Source organism: Pagrus pagrus (genome assembly GCF_965226575.1).
Source record: "Pagrus pagrus genome assembly, chromosome: 14".
Lineage (NCBI taxonomy): Eukaryota > Metazoa > Chordata > Actinopteri > Spariformes > Sparidae > Pagrus > Pagrus pagrus.
Window position 1 is genome coordinate 29,601,459 of NC_140198.1, and position 20,920 is coordinate 29,622,378.

General features: G+C 39.4%; 1 protein-coding gene across 17 annotated transcripts in view; it reads right to left on the reverse strand.

Annotated features, from left to right (window-relative positions):
• dlg2 (discs, large homolog 2) overlaps positions 1-18,594 on the reverse strand; it is a 355,738-nt gene extending 337,144 nt beyond the window's left edge. For 14 of the 17 annotated variants that reach the window (XM_084373899.1, XM_084373897.1, XM_084373882.1 and 11 more), the window contains exons 1-2: positions 17,018-18,594; positions 15,645-15,776 (exon numbers count right to left, since the gene is read on the reverse strand). In XM_084373899.1, the coding sequence (XP_084230025.1) occupies positions 15,645-15,776; positions 17,018-17,036 (151 nt within the window). In that variant the 5' untranslated portion in view covers positions 17,037-18,594. The remainder of the gene's footprint in view (positions 1-15,644; positions 15,777-17,017) is intronic. The other 3 variants (XM_084373894.1, XM_084373895.1, XM_084373896.1) reach the window with 1 other exon arrangement.
• Positions 18,595-20,920: the final 2,326 nt, after the last annotated feature.

Consider the following 20,920-nt stretch of genomic DNA (forward strand, 5'->3'; position numbering starts at 1 on the left):
CACAGCCGTCTGCCAAAAGGGAGGATTTCATCTCTCCAAGTGGGCCACAAACAGCAGAGAAGTGTTGTCTCTCATTCCTGTGGAGGAAAGAGCCAAAGAGATGATGGATCTCAATCTTGACAAAGACCAACTTCCCACAGAAAATGCCTTGAATCTACTCTCTGAATTCAAAGTGCAACGCTGCTTCAAGAATAAAGGATTCGGAAAGTTGATGCATGCACAATTACATAATTTCGCTGATGCAAGTGACCAAGGTTATAGAACAGTAAGTTACATGAGACTTGTCAATACCAACAACAATGTTCATGTCACCTTTGTCATGGGAAAAGGGCGGGTAGCGCCTATCAAAGGAATGACCATCCCAAGGCTAGAACTTGCTGCTGCAGTTCTAGCTGTAAAAGTGGACAAGCTGCTGAGATCTAGCTTACAGCTGCAACTAGACCATTCCATGTTCTGGACAGACAGCCAATCTGTACTCATGTACATAGCCAATGAACAATCAAGATACAAAACGTTTGTGGCCAATAGAGTTGCAACAATAAGAGATGCAACTGAGTTATCCCAGTGGAATTACATTCATTCAAAATCCAACCCTGCGGATGATGCAACAAGAGGTCAAAATGCAAACAAATTCATGGACAACAAGCGATGGCTCAATGGTCCGGACATTCTATGGAAAGAGAAAGAACAACAACAAAAATGTCTTGTCAACTTCAAAGAAACCATTCCAATCTTGCAGGATGACCCTGAGGTAAAGAAAACACACACTGTGAATGCAATCTGCACAAAGGAAGAAAATGCAACACAGAAATTGATGACACATTTTTCTGAATGGACAAAACTCCAACTTGCAGTTGCATGGTACCTGAAACTCAAGGAAAGATTAAGAACACTGGTGCAAAAAAGAAAAGTGAATGAGAACAAAATGACCACAAGGAGTAAAACAAGGACATACCTGACGTCACACTGAGTGGACAGCAAATAAGGTTGGAAGACCTAAAGAGAGCTGAAATGGCCATTGTTCGATTCACTCAACTGCAGTCCTTCCCCAGGGAAATGGAAATGCTCACCACAAAGACTCCTGAGGTGAAGAGGAAAAGCATCTTGTACAAACTTGACCCACAGTTGAAAGATGGCATTCTCAGAGTAGGAGGCAGGTTGAGCAAAACGACTATAGGAGAAGAAAGAAAATTCCCTGCCATAATCCCCAAACACTCACACCTATCCACACTACTTCTGCGGCATGTGCACAGGACCACCGGTCATGGTGGAAGGAATCATATACTGTCTGAACTCCGCAAAAAATATTGGATAATAAATGCAAACTCTGCAGCCAGAAAGATTCTCACCAAATGTGTTGTGTGCAGGCAACAGAGCCAGAGTTGGAGAGCAAAAGATGTCCGACTTACCACAGGAAAGACTGCTGCCTGACTTACCCCCATTCACCAACACCGGTGTGGATTACTTTGGTCCTCTGGAAATTAAACGCAAAAGAGCAGTAGTGAAAAGATGGGGTGTGCTATTCACCTGCATGACCAGCAGAGCTGTTCATATTGAAGTGGCCAACTCCTTGGACACAAGCTCCTGCATCAATGCTCTCAGACGCTTCATCTCTAGGAGAGGACAAGTGAAGCATCTGCGTTCAGACAAGGGCACCAACTTTGTTGGTGCAAAGAGAGAACTGCAAAAGTCATTTGCTGCAGTAAAACAGGACCACATCCAAAAAACCCTCAGAGAACAGGGCATAGAGTGGACGTTTAACCCACCGGGCGCATCACATCACAGAGGCATATGGGAAAGGATGATCAGATCAATATGACAAGTCCTCTGTTCTGTCTTGAAAGAGCAAACCGTCGACGACGAGGGGCTTCAGACAATCCTGTGTGAAGTAGAGGCAATCTTGAACAGTCACCCTTTAACTACTGTCACTTCTGACCCTCAAGACCTGCATCCACTCACACCAAATGATCTCCTGCTACTCAAAGCCGAGCCAACTCTCCCACCAGGCTTATTTGAGAAAAGCGACCAGTACTCCAGACGCCGCTGGAGGCAGATTCAATACTTGGCCAACCTCTTTTGGAGACGCTGGATGCTAGAGTACCTGCTGCTGCTCCAAGAACGCCAAAAGTGGAACACCAAGAGAAGAAACTTTCAGTGTGGAGATGTCGTGTTGGTGGTGGATCCAGCTGCACCAAGAAGCTACTGGATTATGGGCAGAATTATTGAAGTTTTCTCAGATGTAAACGGACTTGTGCGTTCTGTGAAAATCAAGACCCAGAACAACATCCTAGAAAGACCAATTACGAAGCTATGTCTGATGTTAGAATGTGATGAAGATGACCCCTACAAAATGATGAAGACGACAGTGGTCCGGTATTATGTCTATAGTCTTTACATTTGATATGAAAGTAATGAGTAACAAGGCTTCTATTCTGATTAAATTAGTAATTGTTTTGATTGCCAAATACAATTAGGGGCCGGTTATGTAGAAGCCATTTTAGCCACCTATTTATTTGTTTAACATTTAATTATCATGCATGCCTTTGCTATATTACTTTCTGTAGATTTTGTGCCCTCTGCAGGTCAAGTGGCCATTAAATAGGAAACAGGCGGAGAGGAGGTGTGGCTGACTGAGAGCGCACAGCTTTTGACCTCGTCTGGCTTGCATGGCTTTGGATTGTTTGTTGCGCAATCTGTTACTTGTAAACTATCTTATTTATGGAAATTAAACCCGATCTATTTTTGGAACACTGGATTTCTCGTGGATATTTCTTTTTTGTTTAATTGCAAGTTATACAAGCGTCAAGACTTTCCCCAGTCGTCACCAAAGTGACTGAGAAAAAAAAAACGCAGGACAAATCAGTCACTACACCGATCACATCACTGTTCACACTGTATATATCTGAGCCTGATCACATCACTGTTCACACTTTATCTGAGCCTGATCACATCTCTGTTCACACACTATATATCTGAGCCTGATCACATCTCTGTTCACACTGTATATATCTGAGCCTGATCACATCTCTGTTCACACTGTATATATCTGAGCCTGATCACATCTCTGTTCACACTGTATATACATGTATCTGAGCCTGATCACATCTCTGTTCACACTATAATAAATATACATAATAAACAGTCCTAACTAGGGATGGGCATTTCGAGTAATTTTCTAACCGAGTACCCGAACCTGGTCCTAATCGAGTAACCGAATAATAAAATATATGACTCATAAATGCGCTCTGTCCATCAGACAGCGCAATGCTGACACACAGCGTCGTCAGACAAAATATCAGGTGGTTAATAAGAGTAGATTGGAGTTTAAGATGCACATATGAGTTTATGACTGGCAAAAAAAAAAGTTTCCCCTCTGGACGGAGCGCATTTATACCCCGGGATTTTTTAAAATTTTTTCAGTAATTAGCAGTGCTTATGCTTTCATGTTTCTTGAACCTTACACGGGTCAAGAAACATGAAAGGGTCCCTATTGGACAGGCTTGACTGCTCGGCTTCTGGGTAAGCTAACGTTACAAACACACCGGTGGGGTTGGTGTAAAGGCTGAAATAGACGAGAAACAGAGCGACTATACACCCGGCATCGCCGACAATGAAATAATCCTAGGTTAACCGGTTAATAATTCGTAACCGATTAGCAGATTGTCTACTCGGGTACCCGAGTATCCGAGTAACCGTGCACATCCCTAGTCCTAACATGCTCTAATGAAACGATATGTCTGAACTAAACTAACTGTCACACCTTTGTCTTTTTAGGACCAGAATTCCAGTCCAGCCACCCCCAGTGATGAATTACCACCCTGCCCTTTATTCTCAACTGTAGCTGGTCTCATCAAGAAGGCATGGAAGTCTGTCTCTATACATTACATCTGCTGACATCTTTGACTATCATCCCATGACATATATTCTCTATACTGTGAACTCTTGCACATTCTATGATGAAGAGGTTTGCAAAAAACTGTACAGCTTTGTGAGTCTATAACACATATACTTGCTATAGTATTTGTTATAGCATTTCCTTTTATTTTTATTGTAATTTTTTTTGTGTGCTATATTTATGTTATTGACTGTTGCAGTAAGCCATATTTTTTTTATGCACCAGACACCAAAGCTAATTCCTTTGTTTAAGAAAGGAGTGGCATTTTAGTGTCCACTATTGCACTGATATTTTTGTAAATTTTGTAAACTTTGTAATAAATGGAAAAACCTGAAAGGCTTTTTGTGTTGACAATAACTGAAATGAAACATTCCAACCTGCTGGAAAGGCTTTTGAGCCAGCTTAACTCAAATGTGGGTTACAATGGTTGTTTAGTATGCCTGCATACACAGACATGTGTTTGTAATACCAATAGAATGAGCTGTTCTCAGAAATTAGTATCAATGTATGCCTCCTAAAGTTTTATTTAGCACTTAATGTGTAACAAAAGAATGAAACCAAGCAATGGTGAATATATGGGTAAATAAATATATACATTGTAGTAGTTATTTTGGTCTTTACAATCTTAACAACTGTCAACAATGAATTTGCATAGAAACTAAAAAATTCAATTTATGAAATAAATAAACAAAACGCTAAACATAAACATGTTTAGCGTGTCCCCCTTTTGCTTTGTTGGCGGGGTGGTTGGCTTTTTGTCAGGCCCTCCTGTTGGTGCTCAATGGGGTTGGGTTGGGGTGTGGCTGTGGAGGGAATTTGTGGCGGTCGGGGCTCCGTAGTATTCTTTGGTCTACAGGTGGTTCTTGTGGGAGTTCAAGGTGTCTTGGGTCATTGTCCTGCTGGGGTGAAAAGTAGCGTGGGTTTTGTGCGGACTCATGGGGTCTGTGCTGGCTCGGGTGCATGCTCTTGTTGGAGTGGGACTTGCTGGATGCTGGCAAGCCATCAGATTTTTGTGCACTTATGCAGGAATTTGGCTTCTTGCTCGGATTGTTGGACCTGGGTTTTCGTCTGTAGTAGAGAGGCCGGTTTTGCCCTCGGGACTACGGGATGGGGGCGTTCTGGCTGGTGGTCTTCTCTCTTATTTATCATTTTATTAAGTATTATTGACTGTGTGGAAATGGGGTGGAAGGTATTTTTTGTATTGTTCTCATTGTGTAAAGCACTTTGTATTACTTTGATATATGAAAGATGCTATACAAATAAAGAAATAATTGATTGAAATGTCCACTCTATTTAGCATTTTAAAACATATGTCCGCTATTTGTTTTTTTATGGGCAGAATTTTGAAACGTTAACAGCCAAATTGGCTGTCATTAAAAAAAAATGTAAAAACCATTTGCACAAGCTCCGGCACTGATGTTGTTATAATTTCATTTACATCAGAACTGGATTATTTCTTTATTGAAAGAAGAGTTAAAAACAACAACTTTTGTCAATGGAAAATCCTTCATCAAGTTGTTTGATTTACCAACTTGCTCCATTGGTAGCGCTCTCCTACAACATCATATGGTTTGTTGATCTGATTGGTTGAAGTTGGCCTGTGATAGAGAGTGGTGACAGATGGGTCGTCCGTCCAATCACCTGCCAAGTATTTTTGAAAGGGCCTGCCCTTTTCCAGTTCCTAAGCCCGGTTTCCTTGATGGTTCTGTATTAACTCAACTCAGGGAAACAGTGCTCTCTTTTGATCCCAAATTTAAAATGAGGACAGAGAAGAACCTCACTGTGTGGAACTCATTAAGATAATTTCATGTAAGGGAAGTAAGGCCAGTGATTGCTGTGATGCCAGTGAGCCCCCATGACTGACAAAAAACAACTGATAATGAAAACAATGATTTTTATATTAACACTGACAAATCTTATCTGGGATTGAAACTTTTTCAGTTACAAACCAATCTAGGAATGTGCACTTCCGCATATTTTATTGGCCACTAGATGAAGTTCCTCTCTCTTTTTCTCATGCCTGTCATCAGTGGGCTGTGCAAGGGCAGGGCAGCTCTGCCAATGCGCTCAAAATACTGGTTAGAACTTTACTAAAGTCAATGTAAACTTCATGAGAGTCAATGCGGATAATGCTTGTCCACAAGTGCAACAAGTCTTTTGCATGTATGGGCAGGAACATGAGCAGTCTGTCTGAGCAACTAGTGGGAGTGCATCACAAGTGGGGGAATACACAGACTGCCCCGTTTGTAGTTCATCTTGTTTCCTCATCCACCTCTGGTTTGTCACAGAGTTAACAATACAAATGTCGGTTAATGATAAGATGATATGTAACCACTCAGTTCACTGGCTGACCAGTCCATAGTATACGCACAAAAATAAACTCGACCACATCACTGGTTTTGCTGGAATTTGGTCATAAAGCAAAGTATTGGACACACTCAAATTTTGCTGGATGATGGCTTTAGTTGAAAACCCAGATCATCACCCCTGTAGGGTTCATCCCAGGATTCATCTTTCTCATACAATGTGCTATATCTGTAGTCATAAGTGTGAGTGAAGTTGTGTCTCAGAACTAGGGGTGTCAACATCTACACGTGTAAACGGGTACACGGATAATAAATCATAACCATTTAGAAAAATCAATAACCGTTTACACGTAATTTTTCCTCCTCCTCGTTTATTTCTCACCAATATATAGGCCTATAGTATTTTTAGGGGTGATAATGTTGCCTGAAAGCTTCAGATAATAACATTAACTAACTATACAATTAAATGTTCCCACTAGTGCAGTTATCCGCATACATAATAGATGCATGGGGCACAATGTTACGTTGATATATAAAAAAACCTGCGGCCACAGCCATTTGTGTTTTTCAGACCAGCGAGACCACTTAAAGGCAAGACAGCTGCTGTGTAGAATAGGCTGCGGAGGACTTGAGAAGAGCGCGGTGCTCATCATCTTCTCCATGCTCAAATGTCGTCCTGCTGAAAACAAAAACTGTTAATGGCTTGTTATTTTAGCCTTTATTGTTACATGTTGTTGTACATTATATTGTTGGTTGGTGTTCTGTGTCAGCTTTTTACGACCCGATCACATATCCTCGCGTCTAAAAAAGAGTTAAAAAAATGTTTTTTCTGACAGTTTTAGTGAATAATTGTGAGATTCCCCCTCTACTTTTTTAGCTTTGTGGATATAAAGGTGAAGTTTTTTCCTCTCACTTCAGCATACTTTGGCTCATTTTAGTTTCTGTCTATCGCCAATTCCAGATTACTTTTACTATAATTCAGACGCAGCTCCCGTTGCGAGAGAGGGATGCAGTTTGAACTATAAGTTTAAAAACAAATTGTACAACTGTGAGAAATAGTTAAAACAATTATTTAAAAAGAAGGTTAAACCTTTTTCAGCTTTCACTCACGTTTTCTTGTCAAAATGATGATTTTATTTTCAACTCAATTTTACTTTCTGTCATAAGTAGGCTTTGATTTAATGGGATTAGGAGGCGGTTGAATGGAAACAGAACCCTCTAGTGGTTATGTAGCGCAACTGAAGAAAGAGATCATAAATCTCCGACGTGTAACCGGGTACACGTCGGTTAGAAGCCCCGTGTACACGTGTAGAAAAAATTGTAAACGTTGACACCCCTACTCAGAACCAACATGCATTTCAAACAAATATATTGTTATGACTTGTTATGTTATATTAACTGCTATGAATATATTGCAATTTATAGTGTGTTAAAAAATAATGACATCCTGATTTTCAGGATTGACAATAAAGAATCTGTTGGGAAATCATTAGCACTTTAAAAGCACGGTGAAAGAATGGAGGGCTCAGCTGTAGTAGTAACAGTTGTTTCCCTGTGATCAAAGGAAGTATAAAGCTCATGCTGTAAACAGATCACTAAGTCTTCTACCGTACAAATGAGTGACAGAAGAGTAGTAGGGATGATGAATGGGTTAATCCACACACCGATTCACTGCAGTGTGGGGTTTAGCTGGGGCACCCACGCCACTGGCCAGATTAGACAGCACCTAATGCTTTGTAAGATGATTACATCTATTTCAGGAGGCATTTATTCCATTGCAAAGTTGTTACTGTGTTCTGCATTACATAGACCCATTGTTCCTCATCACTGCCAGAGGAAATGGTAGAACATTAAGGGTCTATCTTTATTGAGTGAGTAGTAAAGAGTAATGAATAACCATTCTGCATCATCACTAAAAAACAAACAAGAAACCATGAAAATTGTGTGGAATTATAGACATTTACAAAACTATATCTCAAACATTAAGCAAACATGTGTCACTGCTCTCCATCACTACAACTTAATATATCCTGATATATTTGATGAATAAATGACAGTTAACTAGGTGGCTCATTATATTGGTCAATGATGAACAATAATCAAATATTACTTTTTACGGAGATGGAATGGAGGTGAACTTTTTTATGCACAGTATTATGCATCCAATATATGAGGGTGTTCCTGGAGAAAATCTGCTGCAGGATATTATGTAAGCATTCAAACAGGGGGAGAGATTATAAAATCTAATCCACACATTAAATGAAAAAGGACTCCTAATGGAGTTTGTCCAGATGGTAATATTTATTATCTACAAAATATTTATTCTGGACCGTCACCTGATTTCAGACATAGGAACAGGAAAGGAAAAGAATGATGAATGAATGAATGAAAGAATGTTTGTGACGGAATAAAATTATTGAATGATATATTCAGGCACTTGTTTCTTTGGGATTTTTGAAGTGTTATCAGAAACTGTATCAATATTTTTCCTTATACAGATGTATATGAGTGAAGCAAGTGTCAGTTAGTTGGTAATGTTATGGTACCCATTGCAAAAAAATGTTTAGGCCTTAAAAGGTGCATTATGTAGTTTTAGGGAAGAACTGTCTTCAAAGGACAACACATTAATTTACTTTTTTTATAATTGCAGGACCCTTCTAAGTAGCTACCTTTCTACTTCAAGCAGTGTTCTAGGGACCTTATTACACTCTGAATATGTATCAAATACATATTTCTTATAAATATATTTCTGAGTTTGTAGTATGACTATATCAATAATGTAAATTTTACCTTTCTGAGTTTTGATTTCTTTTCAAAAACTACATAGTGCGCCTTTAACACTAGACTGATAGCAATGCTGACAAGAGAGAAAGTTCAAGCTGCTCTAAGCGTCATTGTTTTAACTAACATCCTGTCCACTTTGTAGTTAGCAATCCCCTTCCTCTTCTCTACATCACCACAGAAACATGCAGCAGTAATAGCTGCATAAACTGAATTTTATATTCAGTAAGCTATTCAATTTCATTATCCTTAAAACCCAGAGTTTCCCCCATATCAGGATGGTTTGACCCAACCTGTCATATGCCACTTGGCACCGCCTGTCTATCTCTTGAAAACTCAAACGATGAATGATGGAGTCGTGGTTGAAGCGTAGCAGCAATGCTGTTGAAAACATGGAGGGACAAGTGCCAAAAAAGGCCAAACACAAGCCGACAAAATTCCGGCAGTATCTTGAGGCATACGTTTTAATGGTATTTACGTCCACAAGTTGCAACCCACCCAAGGCACTGTGGTTTTTCTGTGGGGAGAAATTAGCTAACAGTAGCATGAAGCCAGCACATCTGCAGCTGTATCTCAAGCCCAAACATGGATGTCATGTTGGTAAGCCACCTGAGTTTTTTAAGAGTAAACTTTCTGAATACAGGTTATCTCAAGACACGATGCGGAAGGCCTCCACAACATCAGCCAAAGCCCTGGAGGCCTCTTATGCAGTGTCTTTGCTCGTAGCTAAAGCCAAGAAACCATTCACTATTGCTGAAGACCTGCTCCTTCCAGCGGCTGTCGTGCTGGCCGAGACTATGCTGGACAAAAACGCAGCGGAGAAATAAAAGACTGTGCCTTTGTCAAATGACTCCATTGGCCGCAGAGTAGATAGAATGGGAACAGACATTGTCGAACAAGTTGTGGGAAAACTTAGCAACTCTTTTTCACTCCAGCTGGATGAATCCACAGATGTCAGTGGAAATGCACAACTTGTTGCTTTTGTGAGATACGTTGATACTGACGACATTTATGAGCATATACTATTCTGCAAAAGTTTGGAGGGGGAGGACATATTTGATGTTGTCAACGCTACTTTCCGTGAAAATGGTTTGAGCTGGAAATCCTGCAGCAGCATCTGCACCAACGCAGCAGCATCAATGACAGGCAGCACATGAGGACTAATAGCGCGCCTTAAAAAAGAAAACCCCGACATGATGTGGACTCACTGTGTCATACACAGGGAGGCATTGGTGTCCAAGAAAATGAGCCCTGTGTTACATGATGTTTTGAAAGACAGCATCAAAGTGATCAACTTCATAAAGTAAAGGCCACTTAATTGCACGCCTGTTTAGCTGCCTCCGAAAAATATAGGAGCTGAGTGCGTTGACTCTCTCGAGGGAGAATACTCAACAGGCTGTTGGAATTACGATCCAAAGTACACGCCTTTGTTCAAAATATTTTTTTTTCAAATGTTTGAAATTTGAAAGTGTTTATCAGTTCCAAAGTTTAATAAATCAGACACTGATGGCACAGTGCTCTGTTTTAAGTCTTTTTTTCAACCAAAAATGCTTTGTGCTGGTTAGGGGGTACTTGGCTGAAAAAATATTTCACAGGGGGTACATCACTGAAAAAAGGTTGAGAACCACTTAGTTAGAGGACTGCAGAGATCCAGAAACAATTTGGTCAATTATTACAATTTTAATAGCCTAATACTAAAAACTGAAACATTTGCAAACATCAACAACATAAGTAAGTAAGTAATAAGTAAGATTTTTTTGTCATTTTAACTACTTCACCCCACAAATTGTATTATGAACAAAGAACAAGGGAAAATGATCTAAGCTTCATTTTAAATTAGAAATACATCAACTTGAAACATCTTGACTCTGTGCCAAACTGCAATAGTTTTGTAGCCACAATTAGCTTACATATAATTTAATTGTCAATTTTCATGATGTTATTTAAAAAATGTAAACACATAATTCATCTTAGATGAATGTTTGATGCTTTCATATGTACTTAAAGGATCATCAAATGAATAGAGGGCAGTATTTCCCCCTTTCTCACTGTATACCTTTTTGGCATTTATCTTATATAGTTCATTTGTTTCTATGCAAAGTCATTGTTGCACATTGTTAAAATTGTAAAGACCGAAATAATGACTACTATGTATATATTTATGTACCCATATAATCACCATTGATCAGTTGTTGCATTCTTTTGTCACAAAGTATCTGCTAAAAAAAACTTATGAGGTATACATGATACTAATTTCTGAGAACAGCTCATTCTATTGGTGTTACAAACACATGTCTGTGTAAGCAGGCATACTGAACAACCATTGTAACCCACATTTGAGTTAAGCTGGCACAAAAGCCTTGAAAAAGAACCACAACACCCTGCCAGATAAGAAAAACTACATTAATACTGTTGTGTTGTGTTTACATTGATATACTGTAAACAGTTCCTTTGTTTCACTCGCTATTACTCGCAGGTGTGTTAATTGACCGAGATATGAAGCGTCCATAGCACAAAATGATATTACGTCAGATATAAAACACAGCCCTCTACCAACCGCCATGTGTTAGGCTAAGGGGGCTTACAGCTAACAGAGCTAACAGAGGTAACAGAGGCAATTTTGAACGTGGACCCAAGCCTGATGATTTTTACATCAGCTGTCGAAAACGGAGCACAATTTGTGGCAGAAAGCAGACACATGCGTAACTTTACTCTGGCAAACCTGTGAATAAAACGTCTGCAGTGTGGAAATATTTTAAATTAGAAAGTGAAAGCAGTCCAATGGCGACATGTAACATCTGCAATACGACCGTTTCGCGAGGGGGAAACAAAAGAGCTGCATTTAATACTACAAATTTTATACGGTACATAAAAAACCAACACTCAGAGGAATACAACGAGTTCACCCAACGCGGATACTTTCAAAAGGAAAGAGAAATATCCTCGAGACAGCGACATGGCCAAAAATATTAGAGAGAAGGTCGTTGAAATCATCGCTCTGGATAACCAGCCCATCTCCGTGGTAGAGGATCAGGGTTTAGTTATTGACTTTGTTTACTTGTTGTTTTTGTTAAAAAACAAAAAACAAATGAAAACCAATGTTGCAATAGCATATGCAGAATAAGAAAGAGCCATATGAAAGTATTTACTTTGTTTCAACAAAATAAAAAAATCCTACTAAGGAACAGCTTGGATGCAGGTAATTTTTTCTAAATGCAGCTGTATTATCTAGGAAAATATTAGTTAGGGTTAAGTATCGGATCGGGACTCGGTATCGGCAGATACTAAATATTAAATGACTCGGATCGGGATCGGGGGAAAAAAAACCTGATCAGCTAGATCCCTAGAGGTAATCTAAAGAGCTAAACACACAGTAGGACTGAGAGTTTCTGTTGAGCTGAATCTCAGGAATGGGTCTCAAATAACTACACTTCCCAGAGTGCACCAGCAGCAGCAAACTGGCTGCTGGTTACTTGATCAGTCATTGTCACTGATTTGGAGCACCTGTGAAGACATGGAGGATCTCAATCATTCAGACGAACAAACTTCAGAGAGAAGAAGCTCCAAGTTCACTCAAAGGTTCAGTCCAAAGACGCCAATGGTCGGTGAAATGTTTTATTTACTTTCATGGTGTTTGAAATGCTGCTTAACATGTTCAAGTTTATGTTAACTGCTGTGTAGATTGGTTGAGGAACACATTGCAGCATTGACTTCATTGATTTTGTGTTAAATGAGTTTGTGCTAAAATGATATATCATTTTGAGTTTGGAAAATTATAAGTATAAGATAAAAAAGGATAATACAAAGTTAAAAATGTTACAATTCTGTTAAATGTTAAAACTTTACTAAAAATTTGAGAAATTCATGAAATTAGATTTTTCTTTATTCCATTTAAAAGACTTAAGCGGTTAATTATTCAAAATGTTTAATTAAATGTTTGAATTCATTTAAAATGTTTAATTGAATGTTTAAGTTCATTTTAAAATGTAGGTTTTCCAATAAAACTTTCATGAATCCACTGGAGCTTATGGCTGATGCGTGTTCTTCATAAAGTGTGTCCTCCACAGTGGTTTCTCTTTTATATTTATTCACCAAAAATGCAAAAAGAACAAGTATACATCTTCTACACGATGTTCAACACGATCCAAACACTGTTCTTACACGTTCCGAACACGGTCAGAAAAACCGTGAGCTCCTCCGGCTCACAAGTCATCCACCTAGCTTAGCTCCTAAAAAACACCGAGCCTCAAAACTGAAACTTCCTCCTTAAAGCTACAGGCTCTTATTTTTATCCACCACACAAAATATAATAATGAAATCACTAAATGAAATATCAGCATTCGTGTGAAACAATAATGTTGCAAATATTAATAAAATAATAATTATAACTTAAATTAACATTTTTAAATGCAATTAAATCATGAAGCCAATATCAAATCCAAAATGTACTCAACCATGAACTGAAATTACCATGAATTACTTAACTACTCATATGGCACCTACAGAAATGTTTAATTAAATGTTTGGATTCATTTAAAATGTTTAATTAAATATTTGAATTCATTTAAAATGTTTGAATTCATTTAAAACGTTTAATTAAATGTTTGAATTCACTTAAAATTCATAAAAATGTTTAATTAAAATGTTTAATAAAAATGTTAACTTTTGTTTGTCTTTAAAGGTTTACAACCTAATTTACTGAGCAGACCAATCAACTGACAAAGCCAAACGAAAAATAAAAGTGATTGAGTCAGAAATTTGAGTTGACCCTGCGTCCTTTGGAAGTTGAACTAGAGGAGGACTTGACAGTTTCTGTTCATAAAGCCTTAAACAGTGAACTGCAGTTTAATGTGACAACACAAGTTCACGGTCAAGGAATGTACTGAGGAACTTCATTTCAGTACCGTTTTCAGTTGAAAGTACTTTGAATGTTACTACATTTATCGAACAACAAAAGCAAAACTTTGATTTTGGGACAGTGAACGTTCACATCTGGGCGGTTAATATTGTTTTTCAGGTTGTTTCCAAATTGGCGGTGAAAAAAGTTAATCTGGAGCCATAGACCGGTTGCACTGACAAATTCTTTGAAATGACATCAGAGATGACTTGTGGTAGTTCAGAACATTCAGTTCAAGGGCAACAGCTCTTGTGGATAGTGTCAGCATGCCAATTGCATGCCCCCTCAAAACTTCCAACATCATTGGCATTGTGTCGAGGGGTTTAACTGCACATTTTAGAGTCGCCTTTTATTGGCCCGCAGATTCCACCGGATACGTTACGGCTGCGTTACAGCTCCGCCACGGCAGTGGAGCTGATCGGTTGTACTCTAGTCTATGGCTGTGTCTCAATTCAGGGGCTGCAGCCTTCAAGGACGCGGCCTTTGCGGCCCACGAAGGCCGGGTCCTTCGGAGAGACCTTGAAGGCCTCGTCCACCGTTGTTAAATGGGACGGTCTAGCCGTCGGAGTATTTCTTGGTTGGCCACCAGATGTTCCTGCCCTTACCCCCCCCCCGAAAAGAGGGAAGGGCAGGCTGCATTTGAAGGAGCCTACGAATTGGGACAGCCTTCGTGCGGCGTTGTGACGTAATTGGCCTTCGAATACGCCCTTCGAGGGCTGCAGCCCCTGAATTTGGGCACAGCCTATGTGTTAACTTCCACCAGGTCCGCTGCACTGCGTGTCCGCAGCCCTCCGGAGCAGATACGCAGGACTTCTATTCTGGCGGATGCCGCAGCACAACGCAGCAATTCAGCCGAATTTAGCACAGAGCAGACAGGAATTCAGACACGAAACAACAAGAAGACACCCGGTTAATTTTTTAAAAAAAACACTCCGTGTTGATACAAGCACAAAAGCCTCAAAAAAGAGACAAATATGCGCTCTTCTACTAATCCTTTGGTCGAGAACACTTTGTGTTATTGTGTTTATAACACATACATATAACTGCGGTCGTGCGTGATTATGTAATTATCGTGGGAATTCCTCGGTTTCCTAACTCCAGCTGTTCAGCGGAGCTGCGCCGTGGCGGACTCAAAACGCAGCTGGTGGGGGTTGCCGGATGAGGACGACGGAGCAAAATCGTACCAGAGCTGTAACGCAGCGGACACGTATCCAGTGGAATCTAGAAGTTAGAGTAATAAAGCTGTTTATTCAGCATCTTGGTATGCCACACCTGTCAGGTGGATAGATTATCTTGGCAAAGAAAAAGTGCAAACAGGTATTTTGAACAAATTTGTGATCAAGATTTGAGAGAAATAACCCTTCTGTGTACACAGAAAAAGTCTTGAATCTTGTACTTTAACTCATTTAAAATGGGAGCAAAAACTAAAGTGTTTTAACACAGAGTTTACATTAGCCGGCATATACTGGCTTTTTGCAGGTATCTTGTGTGATTGGTTAGTAGGGGAAAATATCAACAGCCAAAATGTCCAATGGGAAATATGCCAATATAAATAAATTCAAAAATAAATTATTTAACAGCATATTAATTAACATAATATTGTTCAACTTATAAGATGCGTCCGCTGTTAAGACATTAACAGATCAAGCAAGATCACAAAAAAAGCATCAAGCTTGAGATAGACAATATTTAGTTTTTCTGAAAGCCAGAAACTTTCCAAAAAATTCCAGTTGCTTGATGTTTAAGTCGTGTTTCACTGACTTACCAAGAAGAGCTTCAAACAGGTTGCTTTGGAAAATCCCCAATACTCTCTGAATGGCAGTTTTGAGCTGCTGCTCCTCTGGCTTCCTTAGTTTAGTACAGTACTCCTCCAAAAGTCCCAAGGCGCGAGCTGTGTCTGCAGAGGAGGGGCAGATGAGACAGTCTTTGGTGTTTTCGTGGTTAATTTCCATGATTGATATAATATACAGTATGTATTCAAAACTATAGCGGGCAGCATAACCACTACCTGCTGCTCACTAAACTCTTTGCTAGTGCTATCTTCTGCTGTTGGAACTGGCTGCCATTAAGAAGTAGCTCAGTTAGCTGTGGAGCTACATGGCCCTATTGGCCGTCTGCCCACACCACCACCTCACGGGAGGAGTCACCACAGGCATCAAAGCTCAGCTCAGTGAACATGGCTGGACACCAGGCTCGGAGTCAGCACAGCCCCTGAGACCAACAGATGTCAGTTTGACATACAGAGTACAGAGGTGATTTACAGCAGCTCTGACCTGGACTAGGACTCCAGGGATGAGAAGACATGGCAGGCGGGGACAGGAGATGCATGAAATGGGAGAGAGAGAGTTGCGCATCAGCAGCTGGTGAAAGCGGCATGTAGAGCTGGAATATTTTTAAATCTTAGTCAGTGAATTGAGGATTTATTTGGACCAAACCAGAGTGGACACAAACCAAGTCTGTGTTAAGTTTCATTGTGTTTCTTACGGGTTAACAAGACAAATAGTTCAGTAAAGAGAGAGAGTAGGAAAATACGTGTAAGAATATTCTCTTAAGAAGTTTTTGTTATCTCTGCTGTATTTTGTTTTTTTACCTGTGTCTGTTTGTTAGTAGGTTGGTTGGGTGGTTGTTTGTCAGCAAGATTACACAAAAACTACTGAACAGATTTTCACTTAACTTGGGTGGAGGATCGGTCTTTGTGCAGAATAGACTGAAAACACTTAACTTCTGGTGTGGAGCCATATACAGGGAAAGATCCAAAAGTGTTTTCTCACTTTTTTAAACGTTGCGAGATAGGGCGTGTTTCGACATTTCCATTAATTTCTTAGGGGAGTAATACATGGCTCTTGATGGAGAAAAAACATCAAGCTTATTAACATGGCTGATATCTCAGTACAGTTTAACATGGCTCCAAATAAAAGTCTGGATCTGGCGATTTAAATATGCTTTATTTGATATTGGATTAGGCTTGTTTGAATTAAAGGGAACTGTTGGGCCTTATAAGGCTTGAGTTTAGACGTCCCATGACTTTTGCGATGTTGGCAAAGTGACAGCTCCCATGGTCCGTCACATTTACAAAAGGGTCTGATGCTGGAGGAGCAAACACTCTCAATAGACATGTGACACATACTGTAAACTCACCTTTTTTTCTGATAGGCATGGCTGACAATGTGTAAACTTGACTCTTGCTAAGGCTTCCAGTTCAGTCTTCAGTGCATGGTCAAAAAGAAAATAGAAAGGGTTTTGTTTAACTTTACTCTCTGCTCCGAGAGCACAGAGAAGAGATCCAGAACCAGTGGCTCTCAAAGTGGAGTCCAGTGACCACCAGCGGGCCCCTGAGGAAGTATCCAGGGAGTCTGTGCCCAGCAAAATGAGCAAAAAATGTATCCCACTGATGAGATTTTAAGCACAGTTAAATGATTTGATCACAGGTGTCTCTATACCAGATGATAGGGCCAACAGTAATCCAAAAGAAGCTCAGATAAGGTTCCATGTTCCATATTGTTTTTTTATATGTCTCAGGTTCAATGTTTAATCATCAACTTGTATCTACTGCATGTGTGCAGTAATTCAATAATCCTTGATGTGGGAACGCTGGGGGGCTCCTGGTTTTAATCAATGCTGCACGCGAGGTTGTGTATAACTTCATTGCATACAGACATCCTTTAATTGAAGAGCCGGCAGGACAAAGACATGTCCTATCATGGCTGGTCCAATGTCGGTCCTCTCACACACAGACGCCTTACAACACACAACACACAACTGGGGACAGGCGCATGGACAAAGCCGTGAAGTCCTCACAGTCGGGTGATGAGCGTGTGGAGCTGGTTCAGAGGAGCTGGTCAGTGTTAACATACTCTGCTCCGTACACAGCCCGTGTGGTGTGACAAGCTTGGGTCGGTCCTCTGTCTGAGGAGCTGGTCCACATCATTTATCCTGCCGGACAGTCCATACCTGAAGCTTCTTTTACCAGCCTACAAGCCAAAACCACGGAATAAAGGGCGCGCCACACTCCACAGACGCCAAATGAATGTCGACTTTAAAAAGCAGTGTCCGTTGTCCCAGCGGTGTCTTTTCACAACGACTGAGGGAATTATGAGCTGACAGGGAACAGTGACTTCAGAGTTCACGTCTGGAGGTTTTAACCTATGAAGGGACGTGTGTGTACGACCCATGAGGTTTGGACCGACAACTCATGAATTAAAGGAACCTCTATCTCCGTCTTCTTACGTTGCTTCTACGGATAAATACAAACATGCGTGCTGTACATTAGTTAGCTAGCATTCATGCTAAATCACCAGCCGGCGGTGGTGCCAGTGAGATGATGCTTTCCCAGTGCGACGCCTGGCTATAGGAAGATACCTGCCTGCCAACTGTGGGAGAAAACGCGTGGCTCTCCAATGACTCCATGTATTTTCATTTTCCATAAAATGGTGGCTGTGTAATCGCCGGAAATGTATCCTTTTAAAAAAGAGCAATGTCCTCAAGCTGCCACATCTCTTTATTGTTTAAGCAGGTGCTGTACAGTAGTGTTAGCCATATGAACTGACGGCATCACCAACACTTTCAAGTGCCAGGAACAAGCTAGCCACAATGATGCACTGGATTTCCGGTTATAGCTTTCAAAATAATACACTCGTTAACTATACATTTCTATAGCTTTGAAACACATTTACAGCAATAGCGAAACAAGCAGAATATATATTTATATGTTTAGTTAGAGGTAATGAAGAGACAAACTGAGTTTGATTATTAAAATGAAAGAATGGCCAGTCAATTTAAGAAAGAGATTTTTTTAATTACATGAAAAAAATCACACGCACATGCTATGGTGGTTATTTTGTAAGGAAAGTCAAAGAGGTCATCACTCATATTATAGGCAGTTAATATAGTTTCATACAGTATATCATTAGAAACGCCAGTGCCAATAGCGGTGTTTGTTTGTGAATGCCACCCCATGTGCATGCACACTATGTTAGGCAGAGGATGTTCTGCAATCAACCTTTGTGAACACTGTGTTATGCACCTGCACACATGATTCTGTTTATTTTCCATTATTCATTGTCACAACTTTTCCCTTTGTGCCTTTTTATTTACCTGTCTAATATATGATGTCCTCTTTGGGGGTCTACTGAACCCAACATGTGTGGGAGTAACTGGGGTGATAGATGAAGTCCCCTCAAATAACAAATGACAAAAAAAAAGAAAAGAAAAAGAACACCAATATGACATTTGACTCACAGCGGACTGGCTCCCTCCCAGAGGGTCTGGAGGCAGCCAAATATTAGGAACCAGTAATAACCAGCAGTGGACCAGCTCCCTCGGCAGTGACACCAACAAGCGAAATATGAGAAGACTAATACAAAGAAAAAGAGTGTTACCCCTCCCCAGGCTGCACTGAACCCCTGCAAAACCCAAATTCCCATTATTATTATATTTTTCATTTTCATCATGATTTTGACCTTTGTTTCAGTTTTTACTTACTTACTTTGACTAGTGTAATTTATTTATCAGCAGTTTAGTTTTTATTTACTTATTTCTCATAACTGCACAGTCCCACATGCACACAAACACATTCAATATTCCCACTAAAACATAGAACTAAAATGTGTATTAGTAACATTAAAATCATGACCTCTTTTTGTTATGTTTTGTGTTAATGTTTGTATATTTTGTTCCACTTTTGTTGGTCTATTTTGTCTAATCTTTCACTTTGTACTATGCCACATTAGTACAGGACTAGGTTTAGGATAAAAATAAAAAAATAAAAACCTATTACTTTATATTTCATAGGCATAAAGTTTATATATATATTAGTATTATATTACATTTTCATAGTGATACAAGTGATTAAATTACTTTTTGGGGGAATGTTTTTGTCAAAACACTTTTGAGCAATAAAAGGAAAGTAATGATTTTTATTTTTATTTTACCTCTGCTTCAATACTTCATTAGGCCTATTGTTTTTTAATATATGACCTGTGAACAAGTGGGCGCTTTTTGCAGTATATTTGTCATGATTTTGTATCAAATGTAGCCTATATCATTAATTTGATCATATTGTACAAAGTAGTTTGAACTACTATTTCTAAGTAGCTTGAGTTTACCAAACTAGACACTCTGTAGGGTAGCTTTGCTATAGTTCAATATCTTCCAATGTGAAGCAAAGCTATGCTAGCTTCTCCAAAAATTATCATTGTAATGTTGGAGAAGTGTTACAGGATGCTAACTTCCACAGTGCCTTTTGTGGGGGGAAAACAAACAAACAAATAAATATATCAAATAGCACTCTGCAATGTAACTTGAGGGAAACCCAGATTTGCATGTTTTACTTCCAACTGAAAACCCAAGAGATAGATATTGATTTTAAGGCAAGACACTTAACTGAGATAAAAATCATCACATCAGTGCTTGCATTTACAACCTTAATTTCCCCTTTTTTAAAGCATCAGAAATACAAGGTATTGCTTTGGCAGTTAATATAATCTTTCATTCAGTCATAATGATTCAGATGCACCACAGAGTGCCACAGGAAATCATTCCTGCCTGTGGCCATCAAACTGTTCAATTCCTCACTCTGAGTGTCAGACACAAAGTTTTCAACTTTGGCATTATTGCTCTGTATATATGTATATTTATTTTAGCGGAGTGTACATTTCTTGTATTTTTGTTTTGTTTTTGTTGTTCTTGTTTATAAATGGATATTATTATTATTATTATTATTATTATTATTATTATTATTATTATTATTATTTCTTCATATTCTGAACTTTGAATGGGAGCAGCTGTAACATAAACAATTTCCCCTCAGGAATAATAAAGTATTTCTGATTCTGATTTTATCTACTTTTATCCCATGCTTACACAGCATAAATAATATGCCTCTGGCTTACCTCCACAACCAGATAACCCACGTATTTTTTTTATTTATTTTTTTTCCAGTGACTAGCTCTAATCTTTTATTTTGAAGGCAAACTCGCTTGACTTCACGGCCAAATGCGACGAGCTTGCCAACTTACCTTAGCAACGCAGAGGCTGGTCGCT